The sequence below is a fragment of the Cololabis saira genome, chromosome 22 (assembly GCF_033807715.1).
Source record: "Cololabis saira isolate AMF1-May2022 chromosome 22, fColSai1.1, whole genome shotgun sequence".
Lineage (NCBI taxonomy): Eukaryota > Metazoa > Chordata > Actinopteri > Beloniformes > Belonidae > Cololabis > Cololabis saira.
The window spans coordinates 25,223,417-25,248,618 of record NC_084608.1 but is presented as its reverse complement, the minus strand read 5'-3'; the positions used below and the strand labels follow the sequence as shown (position 1 = coordinate 25,248,618).

Genomic DNA, 25,202 nt, shown 5'->3' with positions numbered 1-25,202 from the left:
TGGCGGACCTGGCCGCCCTGCTCCGTGACCAGGGCGAGCAGCAGCTGGCGAGGCTGGAAGCGCTCGTGGCCGCAGAGCGACCCACCCCTGCGCCGCGCCGGAGGTTCGCTGCAGCAGCGCGGGAGGAGCTGGCGGCGCCGCAGCTGAGAGGCCTGGAGGCAGAAGCTGCGGGCCGCCAAGCGGCGGCTCCCGAGGCGGCGGGGTCCCCGGAGCGACCCACCCCGGCACCACGCCTGAGGTTTGCCGCAGCAGCGCTGGCGGGGCTGCAGCCGACCGGCCGGGAGGCAGTAGCTGCAGGTCGCAGGTCGCCGGCGGAGTCGGAGGGGGCTGCGGAGGTGGAGGCGGACCAGCAGCTGGAGCAGGGCGGCGTTACTGAGGAGGCGGTCTGGGACACACCAGCACCAGAGCAGGGTGAGTGCTACGGGGCCCGACCGACAGGATAGAGAGGACACAGAGTTAAGTGCAGAACCCTTTATTTAATCCACCGGAACCTCACACCCAGGACACACATGCACAAGCACCACGACCAGCAGCAGCTTCCCAGTCCTCTATTTATTAATAGAGATATTAATAAAGATATATATATTTATATATATTATATATTGCGGCCGAGTGCGACGCGGCAGGGATGAGAATCAGCACCTCCAAGACCGAGGCCATGGTTCTCGACCGGAAAACCGGGTGGCATGCCTTCTCCGGGTGGGTGGAGAAGTCCTGCCTCAGGTGGAGGAGTTCAAGTATCTCGGGATCTTGTTCACGAGTGAGGGAACGATGGAGCGGGAGATTGACAGACGGATCGGTGCAGCGTCCGCAGTAATGCGGTCGATGTACTGGACTGTCGTGGTGAAGAGGGAGCTGAGTCGAAAGGCTAAGCTCTCGATTTACCGGTCAATCTACGCCCCTACCCTCACCTATGGTCATGAACTTTGGGTAGTGACCGAAAGGACGAGATCGCGGATACAAGCGGCCGAGATGAGTTTCCTCCGCAGGGTGGCTGGACGCTCCCTTAGAGATAGGGTGAGGAGTTCGGTCACCCGGGAGGAGCTCGGAGTCGAGCCGCTGCTCCTCCACATTGAGAGGAGTTAGCTGAGGTGGCTTGGGCATCTGTACCGGATGCCTCCTGGACGCCTCCCTAGGGAGGTGTTCCAGGCATGTCCCACCGGGAGGAGACCCCGGGGAAGACCCAGGACACGCTGGAGAGACTATGTCTCTCGGCTGGCCTGGGAACGCCTCGGACTCCCCCCGGAAGAGCTGGAGGAAGTGTCTGGGGTGAAGGAAGTCTGGGCATCCCTGCTGAGGCTGCTGCCCCCGCGACCCGGTAACGGATAAAGCGGGAGAAGATGAGTGATGAGTGAGTGAGTATATATTTATATATATATAAATACTGTATGTATAATACAACTCAATATATCTATATACATACCTACATATAACATATCTATATTTAAATATACATTTATATATCTACATATATTAATAAATGTACATATCTACATGTTTATTCGCATCTGTATTTTGAATAAAATGTTTCTTTGTATCTTTTTTTAAATTGTGATATGTTTTGACTTTGTTTTAACTCCAGCTGTTCCACAATTTCACTCCATAGGTCGAGTTATAAGAATAATAAATAAAGTTTCTTATCGCGATACTACTATTAAATTATTCATAGAATCAGGCACATTAAAATTCATAGATATTGTTTATCTAAAAACATTAGAAATATTATTTCCATTTAAGAATAAAAGCCATCCTACTTGTTTTCAACATTTCTTTAGATAAACAAATTATACAAATTATAAAAGAAACAAATTATAATTTAAGAAGGCTATCGGTCTTTGAAACATGTTATGTGAGGACTAATGTTAAATACAGATGTGTTTCATTTTTGGGAGTCAAATTATGGAATGGACTTTGTGATGAACTGAAATTATGTAGATCTGTTGATTTTTTTTTTTAAATATTGAAAAACAAATGAATTAAGGATTACAATGCAAAATGATTTGAATACAATGTAATTATGCAGAGCGATTTAGAGTAAATTTTCTTTTCTTTCTTTTCTTTTGTATTACTGATAAACTGGGTTATCTTTTGGAAGGTGCAGGATCGGCAAAAATAAGCTTCGGCTTCAGCCTATTCCTTTTTCGGTTACACAGAGCTTATGTGTTATTGTTTATTGTGTGAAACTGATTAGTGTAAATATGAATATTAACGATTTGTCGGTTACATGCACACAAGTTAAGTTGCATATCGATAATGTAACTGAAATAAACCATTCCATCATTCATTCATTCATTCATTCATTCATTCATTCATTCATTCATTCATTCATTCATTCATTCATTCAATAGGTTCAGGTTAAATCCTGTGAAATGTGTATAAAATTTAGGCTGGCTTTCTTTTAGTTGTATATTATTATAATTTTTTTGTGTGTTGGTGCCGTGTTTCCAGAATGAGAATGCGTTTTGTCCACACCAGATGACGTCACTTTCTACTGTCCCTATTCTAAATGCAGGTATGTTAATATGTTGTTTTCTGGTGTTTACATAAGATACTCTGTTGTTAAAGTGCCATTTCTTGCCTTGTTTTGTGAAGTGAATTGACAAATAATAGAAAAAGGGTAACAGTCCAGTGTTTAAGTTTTTATTTTATGTCATCTTGATAAACTAGAATGAGACAGTATCTGTTTTGTTTCATCCCTTTTATTTCAAATCCACTATATGATCCATGTGAATGTATTGTATAGAAGAATATAGGTTTTCAAAAATGTACCGTAACCATTTTGGTTAAGAAAAGTAATGGAAGATTTTCCAAGAGAAGGAGAATGTGTTTTGTCCACACTAGATGACGTCACTGTCTACTGTCCTTTGTCTAAATGCAGATGCTGTGAATAAACCTGCTGTTCCCCACCTGTGGTTCATTGATAAAAGAAAACATCACACACAGGTCACATCAAAACATCACGTTTTGATGGTCGAAGGTTTACAAACGTCCAAAACTGCTCAGCTGTTTAATGATTAAAACTAAAATGTTAATACTTTAATCCTACTGCAGCATCAGTCTGATCAGACATGATCCCACATCACCGCTCATGATGTCTCCATGTGAGAGTCAGTGATGAAGTAATGCTACAGCAATCGATGGACTGTTGCTATGGCAACCCATTCAGCCAGTCGACGAGCCAGTTTTTCTAAAGTCCCAGACGGGTTGTAAAGAGACAAGTACCTGCAGCACGCGGCTCATCCACTGGAAGCTGTCCTCCTCCGTGGAGTCGGGTCTCTGCTCGGCCACCACCACGATCCTCTCGTCCCTCAGCACCGTCACGGAGAACACTGCTATCCTGCAGCCGCGGAGGACGGAGATATGAATGTTTTCACCTGTTTTTTTTGCATTTTCTTCCCCCCAAATATTCAATTCAAGTGTTTAATTGTTAATACAGAAGCTATTGATCCACATCCAAGCAGGTCCAGGTTCAACTCCTGTCCTCCTCCTCTGTGTCTGCTGTTTTCTGTCTCTCTGCTTTTTATTAAGTGAGTCCAAAATTTCACCTCATCTTCTGCTGCCGGCGCCCTTAAACGTCCTTAAATAAAGACGTATCCCCTTATCTCGTCTGACCACGGCTCACGGGTCATTCCTGAAACTCCTACACCATCTTTTCAGATCCTGGCATTTTAATAACAAATGTACATTTCTGTATCATCTCAAACACGCTGCACGTGTATCAGTTGGATCGTGCTGCAGCTTCTGTCGGTTTCTTCATGTCATGTGACCAAACGGAGGTCCAGAGGCGGCTGCAGATCCGTCAGACCTGCCGTCTCTCTGCATCCTCTGATGGTCACATGACACCACTCACAAGCCAACTTTCTTTTGTTATCCTCACTGGTTCTCGCTTCCTTTATCTCCAAATCCCAGAGTTAATTCAGCTGATAGCCGCTATGAAGGTCCCGGCTAAATGTACAAAATCCCAGCGTCAGCTTCGTGTGAGCAGAGGAGGGATGTCAACCCACAACTTTGGCAGCAGCCACTTGCAATTAACTGGCGACACGACTAATTTGTTGGATGTGTTTGACAGGAGAAACGTCTGATTCGATAAGTAAACGATGGTGATGGATGAAGCTGGAGCCTGGACTGGGATGTTAGCCCGTTTATCTAACGACTTCCACCCTCATCCTGTGTTTCCTGCTTTCAAATGCGGCACTTAGCATTAAACTCTTTTAAAAATGCAGTATTTCTTTACCTATTCACCCTTTTCACTTGTTGTGCAGCTGTTTTCAACTCCAGAGCAATTAAATCTCCCCAAACGCTTCCAGTCAGAGCAATAAATTGTCACAAATTCAGCCGGTCTCAATAACATAGCACACTTCAGAGAGGAACTGAACAGCCAGATTCAGAGCACGCACGAGTGGAGGAAGATTACACATCAGACAACACACCTGCAGCTCTGCTCATATTATTATTGAAGCACCGCAGAAAAGCAATAATCTGAAGCAGAATGAGAAGTAATAAAAACCAGAGGGACAAACGTGCAAATACTGAAACATAAGCTGTCAGCATTTAGGAGGATGTTGCTTGGTCATCACCTGGATGCATGGATGGATGGATGGATGGATGGATGGATGGATGGATGGATGGATGGATGGATGGATGGATGGATGGATGGATGGATGACTCACCGTCCCCGGTACACGAACTTCATGGGCTCCACCGCCAGCGCCGTGGCGACGATGTCGTCGGCGTTGTGCCGCCGGCCGCTCACCATGATCAGCCCGTCCATCTTGCCGGTGATGAAGACGAGGCCCCCGGGGCCGATGAAGCCCAGCAGGCCGGTCCGCACGAAGGCGTACTCGCTGACCAGACCCCCGCCGGAGCTCACCGGGTAGACCTGCAGGCACACGGGCGGTCAGCTGCATGTTGTCACGGCAACCGGCCAGGAACCGGAGCTGAAATCTCTCAGATGGTTCAGTGTTTTAACGTCGACTCACACCGGTACCGTCGGGACCGACCCCGGTGGCACAACGGCTTTCACTCACCTGGTTCTACTTTATTTTATTTTGAAAAACCTTTAACAAGCCTTTATCTCCTCTTGGCTCTTCAGGGTCAGCTCACCTCAAACGTGTTCTTGGTCATCCCCGTCAGGCCGTAGTAGGACGTGCCGGTGGCGATGGAGCAGACGCAGAGCTCTCCGATCTCATCGGTCTGGCAAAGCTGAGGGACGCCTTCAGGCTTCACCACACACACCAGACCTGGGGGGGGAGACGGTCAGCTCTCCTCACAATAAAGCTGCTGTCGGCAATGAAAATTATGACTAATATCGTCATCAACAAACCTTTATCACCTGAGGAAAACGAGACGAGACGCAACAAAAATGCTGGTCATGTGACGATAAGGATAATTAAATATATAATGCAATATCGTAGAGGAATAAAAACAAGACTAAAATGTAGATTACAAAATAAAAACTCTTCATCATTTATACATTTTTTAAGTAGTTTCCTCTGGTTTAGTCTTTGAAAAAGATTAGTATTTAGATCTTTGGATACACTTTCCTACACAGATGTGGAAAAGAAAACCCAATGTGTTGTCGAAAAAGAAAAAGATGGAGAGAAATGTGGAAAAATAAACATGTTGTAAACTCGATTTAGACTCGAGTCTTCTGTATCTGGAATGAATGTATTCTTGAGTCTATAAGGTAACAATAATATAATAATAAGATAACCTTGTTTGAATTGTAAAATGGGTTTGGCTAAATACAATCTGACTAAAACTAGACTAAAATGGTCCTGGAAAATTCTGACTAAAATAAGACTAAAATTCTCAGACTTTTAGTCGACTGAAACTTGACACGACTAAAAGGAGGATGAAGGTGACTAAAACTAATAAAAACTAAAATGATAGCTTGACCCAAAGAATAGACTAAAACTAGAATTGAAACAGGCTGACAGAAACAACACGAAGATATCTGATGATATCTGACAAAAACAACACTATACACCCAGAGGATAATTGGGACTTGGACATTATTGGAAGTTTTACGGTAAGTTAGAATCTGCATCGTCTGAAATCTGCAGCGTAGAAGCTGTGTCATAGGTGGATGTGGTGGATGTGGAGATGGCTGCAGCCGGCGTACCCGTGTCCAGAACTTGACACGAATAAAAGGAGAATGAACGTGACTAAAACTAATAAAAACTAAAATGATAGCTTGACCCAAAAACTAGACTAAAACTAGAATTGAAACAGGCTGACAAAAACAACACTACCTCACACAAAACTGCATTTACTTTTCCAGGTAAATATGACGTCTGCTTGCGTCTGTCCTGATAAAGATCCAGGTTAACTGTACCTGGGTGATAAACAGAAGCAGGAAATGACTCTCACTGTATTTACAATAGAGAGATTTTACTGCACGTTTACACAGAATGACGTCTGAAAGGCTGCTGGTGTGAATCCGGTCACCCGGGAAACGGTATTTAAACCTCATGCTGAATAATCAGGCAAACACGGGTCAGGTTAGTTCCTCCGCTCCCATGACTGCAGGTGTAATTCCCAGCACGACCACGAGGGGCCGCCAGGAGCTGAGGAGCGGCGGTGATGGAGATTCAGAGGCCGCCGGCGTTTCATCCTCCTCTATGAGCTCAGAGACACCCACCTTCACTAAATCACATCTGATTGACATTCAGTCAGATCATTAACTCAACACGAGCTTACTTTATAATTAAGATTCAGGCTGTTGTTTTATATTCCCCGTGGGAGGTTCTGTGCTCGTTATTTAAACGCTGTACTCTGATACATCTATCCCCAGGCATTTTAAATATACAATATTAAAGTCTTAAAGCAGATTGGAAACCATATTTGGATATTTTTCAAGTGCTTTTCATATGAATACATCCGTCTTGACAAAGATGGGAACTTTAGGATTGAGTAATTGGAATTCTGATGTGCAAAGACCGTAACGATCACATTTGTGTTTAAACTGCAACAACTCCATGTTTTTATTTTATTTTTCTGCTAAAATATATATCAATAAAGGCCCAACTTCAGTTTCTTTCTTTGTTTGCATAAACTGGCCTTGGTGAACTATCTTGGTGAACTGTTTTCTCTGGATTGAGATTTGATTTCTAAGGGGGGATGCTACTAACGAATGAGGAAGCCCATCAAAATGCATTAATATGCAACTTTAAGGACCTTAAATGTTGGTGCTAATCCTTAATATGAATGGAGAGTTGTTAAAAAAGAGAAAAAAAGATAAGTGGGCTGCGGTGCAGCAGAAAAACGGTCGGTTCTGCAGTCAAAAACGTGTTGATCCAACGCGTTAGGGAGCAGTTCTGCAGCCGTGTTTGTTGCTCTGAATAGTTGATGCTCCGGTTTGACTCGTCGCTTAAAGACCGTCCCGTCACAACTGGTTCGGTACGTTCTATACCGATGAAAACTGCCCGTGAATGGACCCATTTCACCAGATTTGCCACCGATAGTGTTGTTTCTGTCAGCCGGTTTCAATTTTAGTTTTAGTCTAGTCTTTGGATCAAGCTATCATTTTAGTTTTTATTAGTTTTAGTCACGTTCATTCTCCTTTTAGTCGTGTCAAGTTTCAGTCGACTAAAAGTCTGGGCAATTTAGTCTTATTTTAGTCAGAATTGTCCAGGACCATTTGAGTCTAGTTTTAGTCAAAGATTGTATTTAGCCAAATCCATTTTACAATTCAAACAAGGTTATCTTATTATTATATCATTGTTACTTTATAGACTCAAGAATACATTCATTCCAGATACAGAAGACTCTAATTTGAGTTTACAACGTATTTATTCTTCCGCATTTCTCCCCATCTTTTTCTTTTTCAACGACACATTGGGTTTTCTTTTCCACGTCTATGTAGGAAAGTGTATCCAAAGATGGTTCTTCTTCTTCTCCCAGCCCCAGAGAAGATCCCTGCGTTTCTCTATGTAACTTTGTTTTTAATTGACTCTAACCTGCAGCTGCATCTTCTGGATCTGATTCCCCGCTGCAGCGACTGGGATTGAGGACGTGACGTCACCCAGCAGCAGAACTAAACCAGAGAAAACTACTGAAAACATGGACATTAAGGATCTTTGTTGGAACATTTCGTCTTGTTTCGGCACCTTTTAGCAGAGTTTTTATTTTGTAATCTACATGTTAGTCTCGTTTTAATTCGTCTACGATATTGCATTATATATTTAATTATCGTTATCATCACATGACCAACATATTCGTTGCGTCTCGTTTTCCTCAGGTGATAAAGGTTCGTTGACGACGATATTTAGTCATAATTTTCCTTGACGAAAGTAACTTTATTCACCGACTATATGAAGGTTTGTTGTGGCGTGTAAGACAGCGGCGATGAAGAGTAAAACTTATTATTTAAACATGGGTCTCTGAATTTGACCTTCAATCTTCCAAATTAAGATTTAAAACAGAAACCTCATAGTGACCTGAATCTCACCTGCGGAGGATCAAACACCCAAAGATCTCACCATAAACCTGTAAACTGAGCTCCACTCGTCTTCTTTCATTCTCACTCAACACCACGATGTTTGCAGATCAGGGGTGTGATGTGTAACAGCATCGTAGCACCTCTCTCTGTCGCCTCCCTGTGACCCCCCCCTCCGTCTCCACACCTCCAGAGAGTTGGGAGGAGCCAGAAAGACTCAGCAGCTCCGCTTTGGAGAGCGGATCATTAATCAATATAATGATGGCTATGACAAACAACTGCTGTCAACAGCTCTTTGTTGTGATAAACAGGCCAAACTAGCCGTTAATATGGCCCTAACAAGTCATTACAGGTGTTCATGGAGGCTTCAGTCAGACCTAAAGAGCTTTTCATCATCTCCATCACTGTCCGAGGTCGCCCAGGCGGGCTCCACCCCTCCGCTGAGAAGGATAGATTAAAATTTTATATGGTTTTTGTGGTTGTCGATGAAGGCTTTGGATAATTTGAAGCCCGACCCGTCTCGATCAGCGAGGGAGCTCCAGGAATCGGACATTGACAAACATGAGAGGCCACTCACTTTCCACGCCCCGATAACCAATCTAACGTGACCCGACCGAGGGCCGACATCGGTCATTATTATTCATTATCATTCATGTGGAATCATGTTTGGCTACTTTTATTGCTTTTGCCACATTTTATTGACTTTTTTTTCCCAGTCCTTGGTCTTTACGAGCTCCACCAGAGCAACATCTGGCTGCTCGGCCGTCAAAGTCTGAGCAGAGCCGGTTCAGAGGTTCGGAGGGAAACAGCGGCTTATTAAAACACCCTGAAATACTGAAAATATGGTCTTTTTGAGGAGGTCTGTAATCAGAGCTTTTTGAATTGAGCATAAACCAACCCCAACGCTGTAGAGGTTTCATTAAATTCAGAAATACTTTAGGTATACACTTAATTGTTTTGTATATTTCATCTTTATTATTAACATGTTTAGGCAATAGTTAACTGATTGGGTGCCAACATTTAGGTGATTAATTTATTTTGTCACCTTGTTGATTTGGTTATTATTCTTTAAGTGATACATCTTTCTTTGGGTTGCCAGTTCTGGAGAGGCTGCAGTGAAGGGGGGGTTGCCAGGTCTGTTGAAAAGAATCCCAGCTGCTGAAAATTTGTTCAAAAGAGCCTAAGTGGACTAATTCACTATATTTGTACAGGAGAGTTTAGGTTTCCTATTTTGGTTGTTTTGTGTGTTTTTTCCATTATTTGGAGAGTTTGGTAGTTTAGATTATTTCCACATTGGTTACTGTTTAGTACTGTATTCACTCTGTTTCCCCCCGTTTGTGTGAAAATGGCCTGATCAGCCAGGATGGATATATATATATATATATATATATATATATATATATATATATATATATATATACATACATATATGTCTCCCTCATGTGTCAGTTTGTGTTTCAGTTTCCCACACTGCAAAAACTAATTTCTTAGAAAGTTAAAAAGCCTTGTTTCAAGAAATAATAAGACTATTTTCATACTATTTTGCTGGTTTTAAGAGTTCTAGTCAAGAAAATCTGTCCAATGGCTGAGATATTTTTGCTCATAATAAGACAAATTTGACTAGAATTAGGAATATTAGACTTATTTCTAGCAGGGCTGTTTTATGGTTGGTTTTTTTAAATGTTGATTTTGAGTCCAAAAGTTCCTTTGTGTTCCTTTATTGATTTTTTTTGCAAATAAATGTTAAAGAATCTTTTTGTAAATCCTCTGTTGTGCTCTGATTTGTCGTCTCGGTCCATCACAGGGCGACAAGGTTAAAAACGCTCAGGTTTAAAAGCGCTGGTAACCTGGTGCACAGCTGGATGGAAACAAAAGCTACTACGTCTCATTAGTGCCGTTCACTTAAGCTGATCTAGGATCTGTCAGTCAGTCAGCATCCTCTACGGACCGAGTCCCAGCAACTCAGAGCTCATTTTCCCAGGATTGTGGTTACTCTGTGGTTGTTTGAGGCCTGTTTTCAGTACAGGTGGAGGAAGAAGCGCAGCAATAAAGGACCCGGGGATCCACCTGGATCACATGTCCCACCTACGACCTCCAGTAAACAAGCGAGCAACTAAGCATTGGTCATGTGAGCGCGGGTTTACCTCCGGGGGTGACGGTGCCCACGTCCTGCACGGTGAGCACGGACAGCCGCTCCTCCGTGTCCACCCTGACCACCCCGTAGGTGAGGCCCTGCATGGACAGCACCCCCCGACCCGGAGGCTGGCTGCTGTCCTCCACGGGTCTGAACGGGAGACACAAACACGTCAGCTGCTGCCAGACATGAAGAGTGTGTGCAGGGTGTCTACAGGTCTGACCAAGTTAAATTTAAGACTTTTTAATAACATTTTCAAACTAAATTTAAGACCAAAAAGACAGTCACACACTTTGAACCCAATGTAATGGAATTTTTGAGCCATCTGTTTCTAAATTTATTCATTCACCCATATGTGATTGCCTACTAAGAAATCCAGAGCTGAGGTCAAAGTTGCCAGATCTGACAGGTTCCAGCCCAAACGCAATGTAAAACCCATCAAAAAAATGAAAAACCAGCTCAAATCATACATTTTCTATGTTAAAACTGTCAATTATTGAATGTGTAATAAATTTCAAGTCATAAGCAAATGAATCTTCACAATACAGTAAATAGCCAAAAAAGTTCAGGCTCCAAACAAAGACTACAATTAAATTGAGTAGATTAAAGCAAATAAAATATCAGTGAGTTTATTGTGTACGTTTCTACTTTTCTCTGCCATAATGTTAATAATTTCTCCTAAATATTTAGTAAAAACCAAGAAAAAGCAGCCAAAATTCAATCAACCCGCCCAGTTGGGCTGAAACCTGCTCAACCTGGCAACGCTGACTGAGGCGTCTAACAACTGGTAAACAGATGTATTTCTCCTCAAAACGACTAAATAAACTTTTCCTTTTCTTGTAAGAAAACTTTTTAATGATGGCTGGATAAAATCCTTCTGAATTTAATACTCAAAAGTGTGTGTGTGTGTGTGTGTGTGTGTGTGTGTGTGTGTGTGTGTGTGTGTGTGTGTGTGTGTGTGTGTGTGTGTGTGTGTGTGTGTGTGTGTGTGTGTGTGTGTGTGTGTGTGTGTGTGTGTGTGTGAGCGTGTGTGTGTGTGTGTGTGTGTTTACCTCCTGATGGCCACGGTCAGGGCCTCGGGGGAGCTGGCGCAGGGACAGATGACCTCTCCTCGCAGGCCTTTGGTCTGGAAGACGTTGAGGAAGGCGTCGCAGGAGGAGATGGACCCTAACAGGCAGAGAAACAGACGCCAGCCGTCAGGACCCGGCTCCGCTCAGGTGTGGACCTACTTCTGACTCCTGGCCTGTGTTCAGACACCTATGCCCCTTTTCCACTAGTCCCGCTTCACCTCGGTTCTACCCGCCACGGCCCCGTTTTGCGCTTTTGCACTAGGGGCTGAGACGGGTAGAGCCGCTCCAAGCCGATACTATTTCTGTAACCATTCTAGCAAGGTTCTATCCGGGCTGAGCCGGGACTATTTCTGACGTGACCACCCTCCGCGCCACTGATTAGTCGGGGGGCGGGGCCATCAGACGTTTGAATCAGGAAGCGGGAGTCAGCGCGAGCGCGACTCGCGGCGATTTTATTATAAAGCGCAAAACGTCTGTTTGGTGATCCAACTCTGAGGTGCAGATGTTCATAAACCTGGTGGCTGAGGAGAGAATTAAAAAAGGGATGTAGACGGGCTGTTTTACTCTCAGCCGCTCGCAGCTCCAGCTGATTTCTGATCAGCGCCGACATGAACAAAGCGGTTGCGCAATCGAGTACGTCACAGCAGCTTCACCCCAACTTGTCCACTTCTCCCCTGGCTGTGGAAAAACAAACGGGGACAAAACGGGTAGAGGCGTGACGAGCCGAGTCGGGCTGAGTAAGTACTAGTGGAAAAGCGCCATTAGAGGCTGTTGTGTAAGTTTCTAAAACCAGAGCTTCATCGGGTGAACTGGACGCCGGGGCGACACGAAGGAAACGCTCAGAACCACCGAGCTAGGTTTAATGACGTTTAGAGGAAAATTGAAACACATTCACAGGGAATTTTGGTGTTTTGGTGAGAATTGACTGAGCTGGGGCGATGAGGAACCAGCCTGAACCAGGCGGTGCTGGTCATTCGATCAAATGTGTGAAACTCTGCATTTATAAAGGTTTTTAAGGAGAGAAAATCCACTTAAAACATTTGCGTATCATGATTTGTCCGTATTATTAGATTTGTGGTGTGTAACTTGCTCAAAGTTACGGACAAAATGATAATTACGAATTTAAAAAGCCTCCTACACACACAAATCATTAAATACGCGTGCACGATTCCCACAAAGCTGTAGATACGCACAAATGGTTTTGAGACTCTTAATTCCTCCAAGAAGCCTCACAAATTTGTACATGGTGCATTTAAGGACTGGTGGAAAGCTGGGTCATCTGAACTTTCATCCAACTACAGCGTTATTTCCTCGATACTTAGTTACCTACCCTAAAAAAGTAAACATATTTCAGACCACCGTGATGCCACCATTACCGTCTTCTTGCCTCCCGTTTTTATGTTTCCATATAAGGAATTATAGACTATTACAAAGTAAAGATGTTATAACCACTTGGCTGCTGAGATATTCTTTCTTACTCAGGCCCACAATTTTTCACAATTTGTTGCAAGTTTAGAGGAAACTAAGTCTCGAGGGAAATAACTCTTGACTCAGATGAAAACTCAGATGACCCAGCTTTCCACCAGTCCTTAAACGCCCCTTGAACAAATTTGTGAGGCTTCTTGGAGGCGTGAAAAGAGTCTCAAAACCATTTGTGCGTATCTATAGATTTGTGTGTGCGTATCCGGTGATTCATGCGTATTTAACGATTCGTGTGTGTAGGAGGCTTTTTGAATTTGTAATGATCGTTTTGTCCGTAACTTCAAGCACGTTATGGACACACAAATGTTTTGAGTGAATTTTCTCTCCGTAGGTTTTAGTAAACTACCACGGCTGCTTGTGAACCTTCTCTGATGTCCTGGCTCCAACACTCGGATCGTTTTGCTGGGAAAAGTGAAACTATGACAAAAAATTGACATTTTAGTGCTTTATTTTTGCCGTAACCATGACAACATCAGTATCACTGCTCTGTTATTACGAGATGTGTGAGATATCTCCCTGATGAGTCTCATTCAACAGCTCAAGGGTCCTTTCTCTGTGACGGTTTCAAGCAAATACTGAATAAATATCCGTTAAGAGCGTACAAAATTGGATTTGAATGATTTAATGATTTTTTTTCTGTCAATGTTTTACTCCTGCATTAAAAAATGACAAATGCCTAAGATTGTGCAGCTCAGCCGCCCCCCAGGCTGACCGGGACCCGGGTTTCTGCAGGCTGGTGCAGGAGCAGGGCGCGGCCGATCACAAGTATTCCTGCTTTTTTCCCGTCCTGGTTCAGATCTGTATTTAAGTCTCGCTTCCACTTTATGGAGGATGAAAAGCCGTCATCGTGCCACATGTTCATAGCCGGAGACGTGCTTTCTCTATTCTTGTAGAGTGACCCAGTTTCCCAACATCCCCAGAGACAGCTTCTAGCTCGGAAACGCTTGAGAACGCAGCCGTTAGCGGAGGAACTGGTCCCCGAGCGGGGGCTTACAGGGGTTCGATCCGTCGGCCACCAGCAGCATCCGCAGCGAGCTCAGGTTGATGTCCTTCTGGTCTTTGTGGGCCACCAGAGCCCAGTGCATGTCCCTGGACTTCACGCACGCCACCTTGGCTGCAGGGACAAAGACAGAGGATCAGCATGTATTATTTAGGATGCAGTGACGGGTGGGGGGCAGGGTGTCTACAGGTTTGACTGAGGTAAATTTAAGATTTTTTATGCATTTTCAGACTAAATTTAAGACAAAAAAGACAAGTCACTAAGAAATCCAGCACTGAGGTCAAGGTTGCCAGATCGGTTCCAGCGCAAACACAAAGTAAAAACCCGCCGAAATAATGAAAAACCAGCCCAAATCATACATTCTTTATATTAAAGCTGTAAATTATTAAATATGTAATACATTTCAAGCTTCTCAACACTAATAAATAGCCAAAAGACTTCAGGCTCCAAACAAAGACTATAATTAAATGGAGTAGATTAAAGCAAATCAAACATCAGTGAGTTTATTGTGTACGTTTTTACTTCTCTCTGCCATAATGGAACATTTTTTGTTTATAATTTCTCCTAAGTATTTAGTAAAAACCAGGAAAAGCAGCCCAAATATATATTTTTCAGCCCAATTGGGCTGAAACTTGCCCAACCTGGCAACACAAATTTAGAACCCCAGCAGGAGATTTTCCTCAAAAAGATGAAATAAACTTTTTTATGATGACTGGATACATTCCCTCTAAAATTAAGACCATTGGATTGAGATTTAAGACAAATTAAGACATTTAAAGGCCTTATTTTAGGAAAAATTGAATTTTTAAGACTTTTTAAGCACCCGCCGCCGCAATGGGGTGGTTGTGCCTGACCTTTGTACTGGCAGACTTTCTGGATCCACGACAGAGGGTTGACCTTCATCAGCGAGTACGGGACGCTGATCACGTGCATCATGTTCATCACGCTCTGCAGAAACACACAGATTCTCAAAGCTGAGTTTCAAAGTAGATCCGATGATCAGGTGATCTCCGCCCGGGGGGGTCCTACCGTCAGGATGCCGTGCCACAGCCCCACGTCCTTCTTGAAGTCTAAAACATTCACGATGGTCTCGGCTGCGGACAGAGAGGGACATGGGGGGGTTAAGTCTCGGAGCCGGGGCTCAGTGAGAGCGCCGTGCGCGTCGTCTTGCCGCCTACCCTCGGTGTAGCTGCAGGACTGGGTGAGAGCCTGGCAGTGCGTGAGCAGGGCGATCCTCGTCACCGTCACGCCCAGCACGCTGCCGTCCTTGCAGGTTTTGTACTGAGAGGAAACAACAGAGGAGACTGTCGGTGCCAATCAATCACTTCAACACAATTCACCTTGAAAAACAAATATTTAGAGTTTATTTATCACGGCTGAATTTTAGTAGTTTAAAAAAAGGCTTCATGTCTTCTCAGCGGGAGAAAACAGCTGAATACCAGTCACGTTTGTTATTTGTTGACGGCACAAACACACGTTCCCGTTCCCCCGAGTCGGCAGGACCTCATTTGCAGATGTAGCTCGCAGCGGGAGCTTCTCTGCGTGAGGCGCCTCGTCCCGGCTGTGAGGGCTCAGGATGGGTGGTGCAAGACCTGGGCCGCATTTACGAGACCTGGGACGGAGCTCCTCACTTAGCTCCTTTATGTTTACGACCCAGCAGAAGAACTCGTCTATCGTTATCGACGCCTGAGCTCGTTAACAGGGAAGCTGAGACCTGATTTTAAGGTCCGTTGTTTTTAAGTGTCTTAATGATCTCTGGCCATCTTATCTTGCAGGTTTTAAACATGTAAAGAACTTTGAGCTACATATATGTGTCAAACGTTTTTATGAATAAAGTTTGGTTGATTGATTTGATGCAGAAGGTGATGTCACCAAAGCTTCAAAATAACAAAGCATTCCCCTGGGGCCTCATTTATAAAAGAGTGCGTAGGATTCATACTAAAAGTGTACGTGCGCTCAAAAGCCGAAAATGGCGTGCGCACAAAAAAAACCTGATTTATAAAACCGTGTGCACGCACATCTGCACGCAATGTTCGCTTTATAAATCACAGTCCACCTGGAAGGTTGCACACGTGAATTCGTCTCATATCCTGACCTCTACACGCCCACTTTCTACCATGAATGGTGAATGCAAACTACTTGATGACTGTATTTGCATATAAATGAGCCTGCTGAGCCTCCTGGAGTGACGCGAAGACACATGTGAGGACGAGGAAAACTGGATCTAACAACGGCGGTTCAGGTCGGGATAATTAATGGTGAGATTCCTCTCAAATCCATCCGTCCGTCTCAGAAAGGTTGGCGTCTCACCTCAATGTACGCCGTGTCGTTGTTGGCATCCTTGATGTGGGGGAACCAGTCTCTGGGGGGTTTGGAGAGGTGCTTGGACTCCGTCACGAACCACAGCAGCTTGGGCCAACCTGCAGGGAGAGAGGGAGGGAATCAGACGCCTCACAAGTCCTGACACACGTTAGCACCGCTGCTGAACCTTTTTATCTCAAACGGCCAGTTTTAAACGGCCTCGTCTGCCGTTTGGAGCAGACAGCTGGTATTGATCCTCGTATCGGCTACAATCCTGTAGAGAATCATGAATCAGTCAAGGTTTTTCTGCTGGAACGCTGCATTGCAGGTGGATCCCGCAGGTCGTTTTTGGTCTTCTTTTAATAAAGTTTCTACATTAAAAAAATTAAACAACTGAAAAGTTGTTTTTAAAGAACCTCAAAAAGATGTTGGACTTTCTGGATGGGAGTTGAAGCCTCAGATGAAGTAGCGCCGGAGCGTCATCAGCAAGTACAGAACCAGAGCTCAGATTTCCCGAGGGGCTCAAACGCAGCGCGACGCCGGCTTCAGAGGATCAGACACAACAAGAGCAACCGTATTGATCACTTAAGGAGCCGTCAGGTGAACGCTAATAAGGAACTAATTCATGATAAGTGAATCAGGATTCCCAGAAATTGTGGAGTTGATCGTCCTCGCTGACCTGATCTCGATGCTTATTGGAAATTTGGGATTTTACTACTTAGTTTAACATTTGTTGTTTATTATTCCGTATTTTGCGGACCATTAGACGCACCGGGTTATAAGGCGCATTATAAAACATATATAAAGCGAAACAAAACAGGTTAGTCGAACTCATTCACAATAACTCAGAATATCGTTCAGTTGTAACTAAAACAGAAAAATAAACACATTTTAAATCCTCGTCTACCACGAAACCACCAATCAAAAGTGGAGGAGGTGTCCTACTATGTCCTGTTCTCCGATTGGTTTATCATTGCCAGCGATAGCGGACACCTGAAGTTAGTGTGAGGTTGGAACAACGTTGTATTCCAACAATTGATTATGACTGGATTATGATGTAGATTCTAAAATTGGGTTTACTCTAAAAATCTAATGTTGACGTCTAATTACAGTAAGGTAACATGGACTAGATGTTGGATGATGGTTGCTTGCTGCGCTACATAATTAGTTATGTAAAGATGTCGACGTTACAACCCGTATCCAACCAAGGACCAACTTTAACGTGTCTGAACGGTCCGACCATCGATCAAGCAGAGCGACTTCGTCACTTCCAAAGTTACTAAAACATTTTTGAGCTCAGTTTACCACATAAAACTGGTTTGAGGTAGGTAAGCTCATCAATACGTAAGGCGTCGCGGATTATAGGGCGCAGTGCCGATTTTTGAGGAAAATTAAGGATTTTAATTGCCTTATAGTGCGGAAAATACGGTAATTGACAGTCATTCACCGTTAGCAGTAAATACTGTTCAATAAATAGATAAAAAACACTTTTCTAAAACAAAACTGAGGCAAAGTCTCGGCATTGATGCCTGAAAGGAAAAATGATAAGGTAACATAAGTGGATGAAGATAATTTTTGATAAAAGTATGTACGTTTCCTTCCCTGCATAAATAAAGGCTGATAATAAAAACAATAAGGTCTTAAGAGTCTAGAAAAGAAGAGTAACCAGCAACAATTCATATCATCACAGCTCATATCTGACCCATACATGTTCAGACTTCTCCGTCAGCTGAAGTGACCCCTCCCTCCCTCATCTGGCCTTTAGATCCAGCTGTGATCACGGAGTCTCTCACCTTTGAACTGGGGGATCTCTCCCGTGGCGCTCTTGGGCAGACCCTTGTGGCAGGCGTCGCTGGTCAGGGCCACGGTGACGCCACAGCTGCCCAGCAGGAACCCGATCTGCTGGCTGCCGGCGTCCTGTCGGGGGGAAACCAGGGGAACATTTCATGCAGAGGAACATCTGGAAACACGTCTGGTTTGTGCTGCTGGATGTTGCTGCTGGTGAGCGTTACACACGTGCAGCGCCGCAGCCTCTCACGCAGAGCTGCTGCAGAACCAACTCAAACTCAAATTTTATGGAAAATCCTGCAGCACAAAGTCGGCCAGGGGGTGGAGGGTGTGTGTGTGTGTGTGTGTGTGTGTGTGTGTGGGGGGGATCCAGGGAGGAAGCCGATGTGCAGTGAAAGGTCTTTTCTGCTGCAGCGAGACACCACTGTGTAACCATGCCAACCCCCCGCTGCTCGCCGAGCTGCGACGGCAGCCAGTCACGTCTCGCGTCGGTCCAGATCCACAAACACCAAAGGAGATAAAACAGCCGAAACTGACACAACTGGGCATAAATAAAGGATGTATTTATAGCTTTCTGTAACTCCGGAGGCACCGACGGCGAGCTGAGCAGTCGGGACTCGACCGACGGTCGGGTGGCAGGACGGCTCGGCTCTTCGCGTGTCAGACGTGATTTTCTGCTCAACCTTCAGACGGGATTATCTCACTGCCAACAAACAGCTGAGGCTGAAGATCCAAAACCAGTGCTTCCAGCAGCCGGTACTACGACTGAGACACAAACACCAAACTCAGGACGTCTGGAGCTTCGGAGCCCGGGGTGAAACCCTGACGATGTGAAACCCTGACGAGTTAAACGCTGTGACGTTCAGATCAACCAGACCTCACAACAACAATACCGGTACTAGTAGTGTTGTTTTTGGCAGCCTGTTTTAGTCTAGTCTTTGGGTCAAGCTATCATTTTAGATTTGATTAGTTTTAGTCACGTTTATTCTCCTTTTAGTCGTGTCAAGTGTCAATCGACTAAAAGTCTGAGCATTTTAGTCTTATTTTAGTCAGAATTGTCCAGGACCATTTTAGTCTCGTTTTAGTCAAAGATTGTATTTATCCAAACCCATTTTACAATTCAAACAAGGTTATCTTATTATATTATTGTTACTTTATAGACTCAAGAATACATTCATTCCAGATACAGAAGACTCTAATTTGAGTTTACAACATATTTATTTTTCCACATTTCTCCCCATCTTTGTCTTTTTCAACGACACATTGGGTTTTCTTTTCCACGTCTATGTAGGAAACTGTATCCAAAGATGGTTTCTTCTTCTTCTCCAGCCCCAGAACAGATCCCCACGTTTCTCTATGTAACTTTGTTTTTAATTGACGTTAACTAGAGCTCTGCGTTAACGGCATCAGCCTCTAACCTGCAGCTGCATCTTCTGGATCTGATTCCCCGCTGCAGCGACTGGGATTGAGGACTAACGTCACCCAGCAGAACTAAACCAGAGAAACTACTGAAAACATGGAGATTAAGGATCTTTGGTAGAACATTTTGTCTCGTTTTGGTCACCGAAAATATTTTAGCAGAGTTTTTATTTTGTAATCTACATTTTAGTCTCGTTTTTATTCCTCGATACGATACGATATTGAATTATATATTTAATTATCGTTATGTTCACATGACCAGCATTTTCGTTGCGTCTCGTCTCATTTTCCTCAGGTGATAAAGGTTCGTTGACGACAATATTTAGTCATAATTTTCATTGACGAAAGCAACTTTAGATACTAGTCCTGAGGAAAAGCCACCAATTAAAGGTGGAGGGGAGGATGAGGGGAGAGGGCGGGGCTTAACGGTGGCAGGGCGGGGCTTTACCATGTCCTTAGTGCACAACGTACCTTACGACTTAGCGGGACCTCGATGGGAACGGGGACCACCTCCGCCAGCAGACATCCGTAAAAGGCCACCATGAAGGCCACCGGGTCGTTGTTGGGAAACACCAGCGCCACCTGGAGGAGGGGAGACCCCAGCAGCGCGTTCACAGGAGCACCATTCTAAAGCTTTTCTACTCTAGTCTGGTTCTAGACCACAAGGATGACGTTTTGTTTGCTCGATGGAAGTGAACAAGACTCACCCGGTCCCCCGGTCGCACCATGGGCTCCTGCTTGCTGCCCAGCTTGTGGAGGATGTTGTAAGCCAGCTTGATGCTGCGAGACCAGAGCTTCCCTGCAGGGAGGATGAAACCACAAGTGTGAGAGAAAGAGAGAGAGAGAGAGAGAGAGGGGGGGGGGGGGGGTGTCTTATGTCCTTTATTTCAGGAAGAAAGAAAAAAAACTAATTTGAGCAGATTACAGATTAGGAATATGAGCAGCGATCCGCTCATTGGGTTCATTTATCAAAGAAACGTCAGCTTCAGCTTCACATCCAGGAATATTTTCTCTTTTTTAGGGAGCAGAAACAGCGACGTGACGTGGGAGAAACGCATCGCCATCGCCGGGCGAGTGTACGTCTTGGCAGAAGACTCGAGGAAGTAATTACAGAGGAGAAAATGAAAGAGTGACCAAACAAAAAGTAAATCTCCCCCTCTTCTTCTCTCGTCTGTAATCACTCTCCCGAGTCTACTAATCGCCTCTGCCGTGATGTCCGCTGCAGCTCAGCGCCAGCGCCGCCTCTGCTTACGCGTGACGTCGTGACTTGTTACACCAGAGTCGCAACGGCTGGTTTTCACCCCAAAAACCCCAAAACAGCTGGATGCTGCTTCCTAGAAGGGAGCAAATGTTCCTGGACAGATATTATAATCATAAAAAATGGGTTTGTGCAGCTTTAAAGTCCTGAATAAATCCCAGACTCTGCTGGGTGCTCATAAACTCTCTCCCTTAAAGGCTCGGTCCAAAGAAGGATTAGAAATCCCTAAAATCGTGTTCACAACTGGGGACGAAGCTCAAGGTCTCATGAGAGGTTTAGTCTCAGACGACTCTGAACGCCACGTCTGTCCCAGACCGAGTTTTCCAGGTCTTTTTCATCTTTGATTCAGGTATGGATGTTTCTATTTCAATGTGACGCTCGTTCTGGTTAAAGCTGCGTTTTTCCTCCCCCCAGTCGCCGGGTGCTTGATCGGGACGGGGATGTTTGTTATTATTATTGGTTTAGTCAGAGCCGTCTGGGAGATTTGCGAGGCCCTGTGCGAAATGGCCAGGGGGGCCCCTCGTGCGCGCAAACTTTTTGGGTTTTTCGGGTCGGATCGGGTGTCTATATGCGCAATTTTAACTCTCCAATTAGCAAAATACTGGATACAAACACATACATACGTTTCATTATGAAGCATTGCATTGACAAGACATGACAAGTCAAGATATTTTTTATATTAATGGCTGTTTATTACAAAATTGTTCACACACAAATAATCTTATATGAATCAAATCAGCCTATTACTAAGAGCGACTTATATATTAGTGACATTATTAGTGACATAGGGGCCTAACTCAACTGACATTATATAGTGTGTGATTCATTCCAGTTCTACACAAAACAAAATCGCCCCATAAATTAACACATTAACAACATGCTTATGCATATAAATCGTAATCTTCTCAAATTATAGAGGCTAAATAAATGAAAACGAAAAATATGTGCCTCGACTGCCTCAGGGCGCGGCCCCGCGGCTGCTTGAGACCCGGCCGGATCGGTGATTTTTGTAACAAATTTATCAAACGAGCCTTTCAGAGAGGCATTAAACTCTTCCATTTTCTTTTTTTTTTTTTCTTTTTTCATCCCCTGATGGAAATTTCCTGAATCTGTCTCATTCTCTCGATATTGTGTGACAGTTTGTTCCACACTCCACCCGTCTGGATCAGAGCACCTTGTGTCTGCGCTTGGTCTGACGCAGTTGTATTGAACAACAGACACGCGCAGCTGCGCAGCGACATCAGAAAGCACATCATTGCACATATATTTATTGATATGCACAGACTAGTACACATTTAGGTCTGTAATGGAACGTGACTGTTGATATTTATAAGGGAAAGAAGGAAAAAAAAACGAAAAAATAGCGCGAGGCCCCGTGCAGTCGCACGGTTCGCACACCCCTTGCGGCAGCCCTGGGTTTGGTACTAGTTGGACTCGTCTTGACTGAGTTGAACTGCATTCTTGCAGAGCACTAAGATGACACGTGTCGTGATGTGTTGCTATGGAAAGTTGAACCAAGCTGAACCTCCGGTCCACCTTGGCAGGTGGAAACAGGTGATACGAGGCCAAAATGAGTGAAACAGTGCCGGAGCTTAGCTGCAAACTCTGAAGATGCAACAGAAGACCCCTGGACCACATTGCAAACTCTGCCACTTAACTTGGGGAGCTGGATAAAAAAATTGTACAATTCACCTCTAATAACAAGAATCAGAAAATATGGACACTACCTTTCCACCTCAAATCAGTCCATTTGACAAGTAACCAGCATTTAGTTCTGCAGCCCGAACCCCAGCGAGGGAGAAGCTGCAGCCAGTACAGGACCGACCAGGTAAAAAGTGTATTCAGCACCGGCCGGGTAAACAACCCATGACCACAGACATGAGCGGCTTGCCCTGCAGACAGATCTCTGGTACTTCTTTATACAGAGCCAGTCTCAGAGACATATCTGAGACTGGAATAGAGCTGCAATGATTCCTCAAGGAATGATCGAGGAATTTCCTCTGCCTCGAAATCTTGTTTAAATTAAAAATACATTTAAACTTCACGTTTCGCACGGGTTATTTTAATGTGACACAATGTGCTAACATGCATGTGTCCCTTATAAAGCAGAAGAAGACGGCGGCGGTCTTTTCGTGTGTGAACTGTTTAGCTGCACAGACGCCGGCCGGGACTGACAACGGTGGCAGCAACGATGAGAAAACGCAGCAAAGTAAGAAAGTAATAAGAGGAAGAGAAAGAAGATGTCGAAGCTGTGGGATAATTTTAAATTAAAAATGAATAAAAAATGTATAAAGATAATAAGAAAGGCCCCGGTCCACATGGTGTAAGACTCTTGTTCCGAGTCCCGGTCAACAGCAAAGCATTTCTGTTTAAAACGTGTTGGTTCTGAATTTGAAGTTGCAGAAAATGTTTTAATTTTTGATACTTGGGAAAAAAAATTTATTGGAAAATTTAACAGTTTACTAGTTTACATAATATGTAAATAAATGTCAATTATTCTCATAAAAGAAACAAATTGGTTGTTTTTAATCAAGTAATATGTCTTGTTTTCTATTGTATTTTTATAATTGGGCTATAATAAATTAATCGATTACATAGAATAATCGATCACCAAAATATTCGATAGCTGCAGCCGTAGACAGGAATCTCAAAAATAAGTCGGTAACACATCTGGACAGCAGGTCGATACACACAAGTCCATCAAAGACGGATTTAAGGAGGAAAATCCATGGAGCCACACGGAGGTGGAGAGACGAGGGTTGCATGTCGCTCACCGGCAGGTGATGTCAGAGAACAGATCTCATCACATAAATAACCGTGTGATGAGGCTTTGCTTTACTTCATGCAGCAGAAGAATGATTCCCGGAGAACAAACAAGCACGTGGTTACCGTATGTGAGCACGTAGAGCGGCTTCCCCGAAGTGTCCAGGCTGGTGAGGCAGGGGGCCTTCGGGGAGATGGTCCCCCAGCGCTGCAGCGCGGCCTCCAGGGAGGGGGGCCAGTTGGTGACCACTCCCAACGCCTCTCCCCTCACCGGCATCATCTCCGCCCCCTCCGGACGAGGCTGGTTGGGATCCGGCTGCTGGACTGGAGACGAGAACATGAAGGAAACCGTCAGTGTGGTCGTTCAGGGTTCGTTTGCTACAGCGTGAAAACACAGCGAGCCCCTTCCGAGGCATCGGTTCGTTAGCTGAGCCGTTTACTGACGACGCAGAGGCGCGAGTGAGCGGCCGACTCGTCCTCTAGTTCAGAGAGCAGCGAGGCTGCAGCAGCGGAGAGTAAAGCTGCTGGCATAAACGTGGATCTAGGAGGACCTGGAGGTCTGAACCAGACCCGTCACGCCCCTTTTACCCCTTTTCCACCAAACTGGTTCCAGGGCTGGTTCTGGTTCTGGTTCTGGTTCTGGGCCAGTGCAGATTGTGGAACCGGGCTTTCTGTTTCCACTGACAAAGAACTGGATCCAGGCCAGAAAACCGGTTCCAAGGTAGCACCAACTCTTTGCTGGTCTAGAGCAGGGGTCGGCAACCCGCGGCTCCAGAGCCGCATGCGGCTCTTTAGTGCCGCCCTAGTGGCTCCCTTGAGCTTTTTAAAAAATGTTTGACCTTTTTTTTCCTTTTTTTCTTCTTTTTTTTCCTTTTTTTCTCTTTTTTTCTTCCTTTTTCCTTTCCTTTTTAATCTCGACATTTCGACTTTTTTCTCGACATTTCAACTTTTCCTCGAAATTTTGACTTTTTTCTCGACATTTTGACTTTTTTCTCGACATTTCAACTTTTTTCTCAACATTTCGACTTTTTTCTCAATATGTTGACTTTTTCTCGACATTTTGACTTTTTTCTCGACATTTCGAAATTTTTCTCAAAATTTCGACTTTTGTGCATAATGAAAGTGCATAATGAAAAAAAAAAATCTTCCCCCAGTTATAACTAATATAGATACATGCAGCATGTGTTGCCTTCTGAGGCTGATACAAGACTTTTCATTTTTTGCGGCTCCAGACATATTTGTTTTTTATGTTTTTGGTCCAATACAGCTCTTTCAACTGGTCTAGAGGAAAAAAACGCTTACGTAAGCGGAGGGGGCGGAGTTGTTAAGACCAGCGGCAATAGCAAGACTGGGAGACGGAGACATTTTCAAATAAGAATTAATCTGGTCTAAGGAGGAGACAACCTCCTGTTAGAGGAAATACGTTATTCTTGCGTCAACTCTCGCGCAAACACGGCGACGTAACTGACGTTTGCAGCGACATAATGACGTGGCTCCTCTTAGCACCCGAGCTATGGAAAAACAAACCGGTTCTTAGCTGCAAGTTG

At 44.4% G+C, this 25,202-nt stretch overlaps 1 protein-coding gene across 5 annotated transcripts in view; it reads right to left on the bottom strand.

The window, feature by feature from the left end:
• The window catches only part of LOC133422972 (disco-interacting protein 2 homolog C-like), a 76,198-nt gene that overhangs the window by 17,491 nt on the left and 33,505 nt on the right, over window positions 1-25,202 (bottom strand). For all 5 annotated transcript variants that reach the window (XM_061713040.1, XM_061713044.1, XM_061713042.1 and 2 more), the window contains 14 exons: window positions 23,782-23,979; window positions 20,342-20,433; window positions 20,106-20,216; window positions 18,221-18,344; window positions 16,437-16,546; window positions 15,305-15,407; window positions 15,156-15,220; window positions 14,981-15,074; window positions 14,121-14,240; window positions 11,627-11,741; window positions 10,585-10,724; window positions 5,104-5,240; window positions 4,671-4,879; window positions 3,223-3,337 (listed from right to left, as the gene is read on the bottom strand). In XM_061713040.1, the coding sequence (XP_061569024.1) occupies window positions 3,223-3,337; window positions 4,671-4,879; window positions 5,104-5,240; window positions 10,585-10,724; window positions 11,627-11,741; window positions 14,121-14,240; window positions 14,981-15,074; window positions 15,156-15,220; window positions 15,305-15,407; window positions 16,437-16,546; window positions 18,221-18,344; window positions 20,106-20,216; window positions 20,342-20,433; window positions 23,782-23,979 (1,733 nt within the window). The remainder of the gene's footprint in view (window positions 1-3,222; window positions 3,338-4,670; window positions 4,880-5,103; window positions 5,241-10,584; window positions 10,725-11,626; window positions 11,742-14,120; window positions 14,241-14,980; window positions 15,075-15,155; window positions 15,221-15,304; window positions 15,408-16,436; window positions 16,547-18,220; window positions 18,345-20,105; window positions 20,217-20,341; window positions 20,434-23,781; window positions 23,980-25,202) is intronic.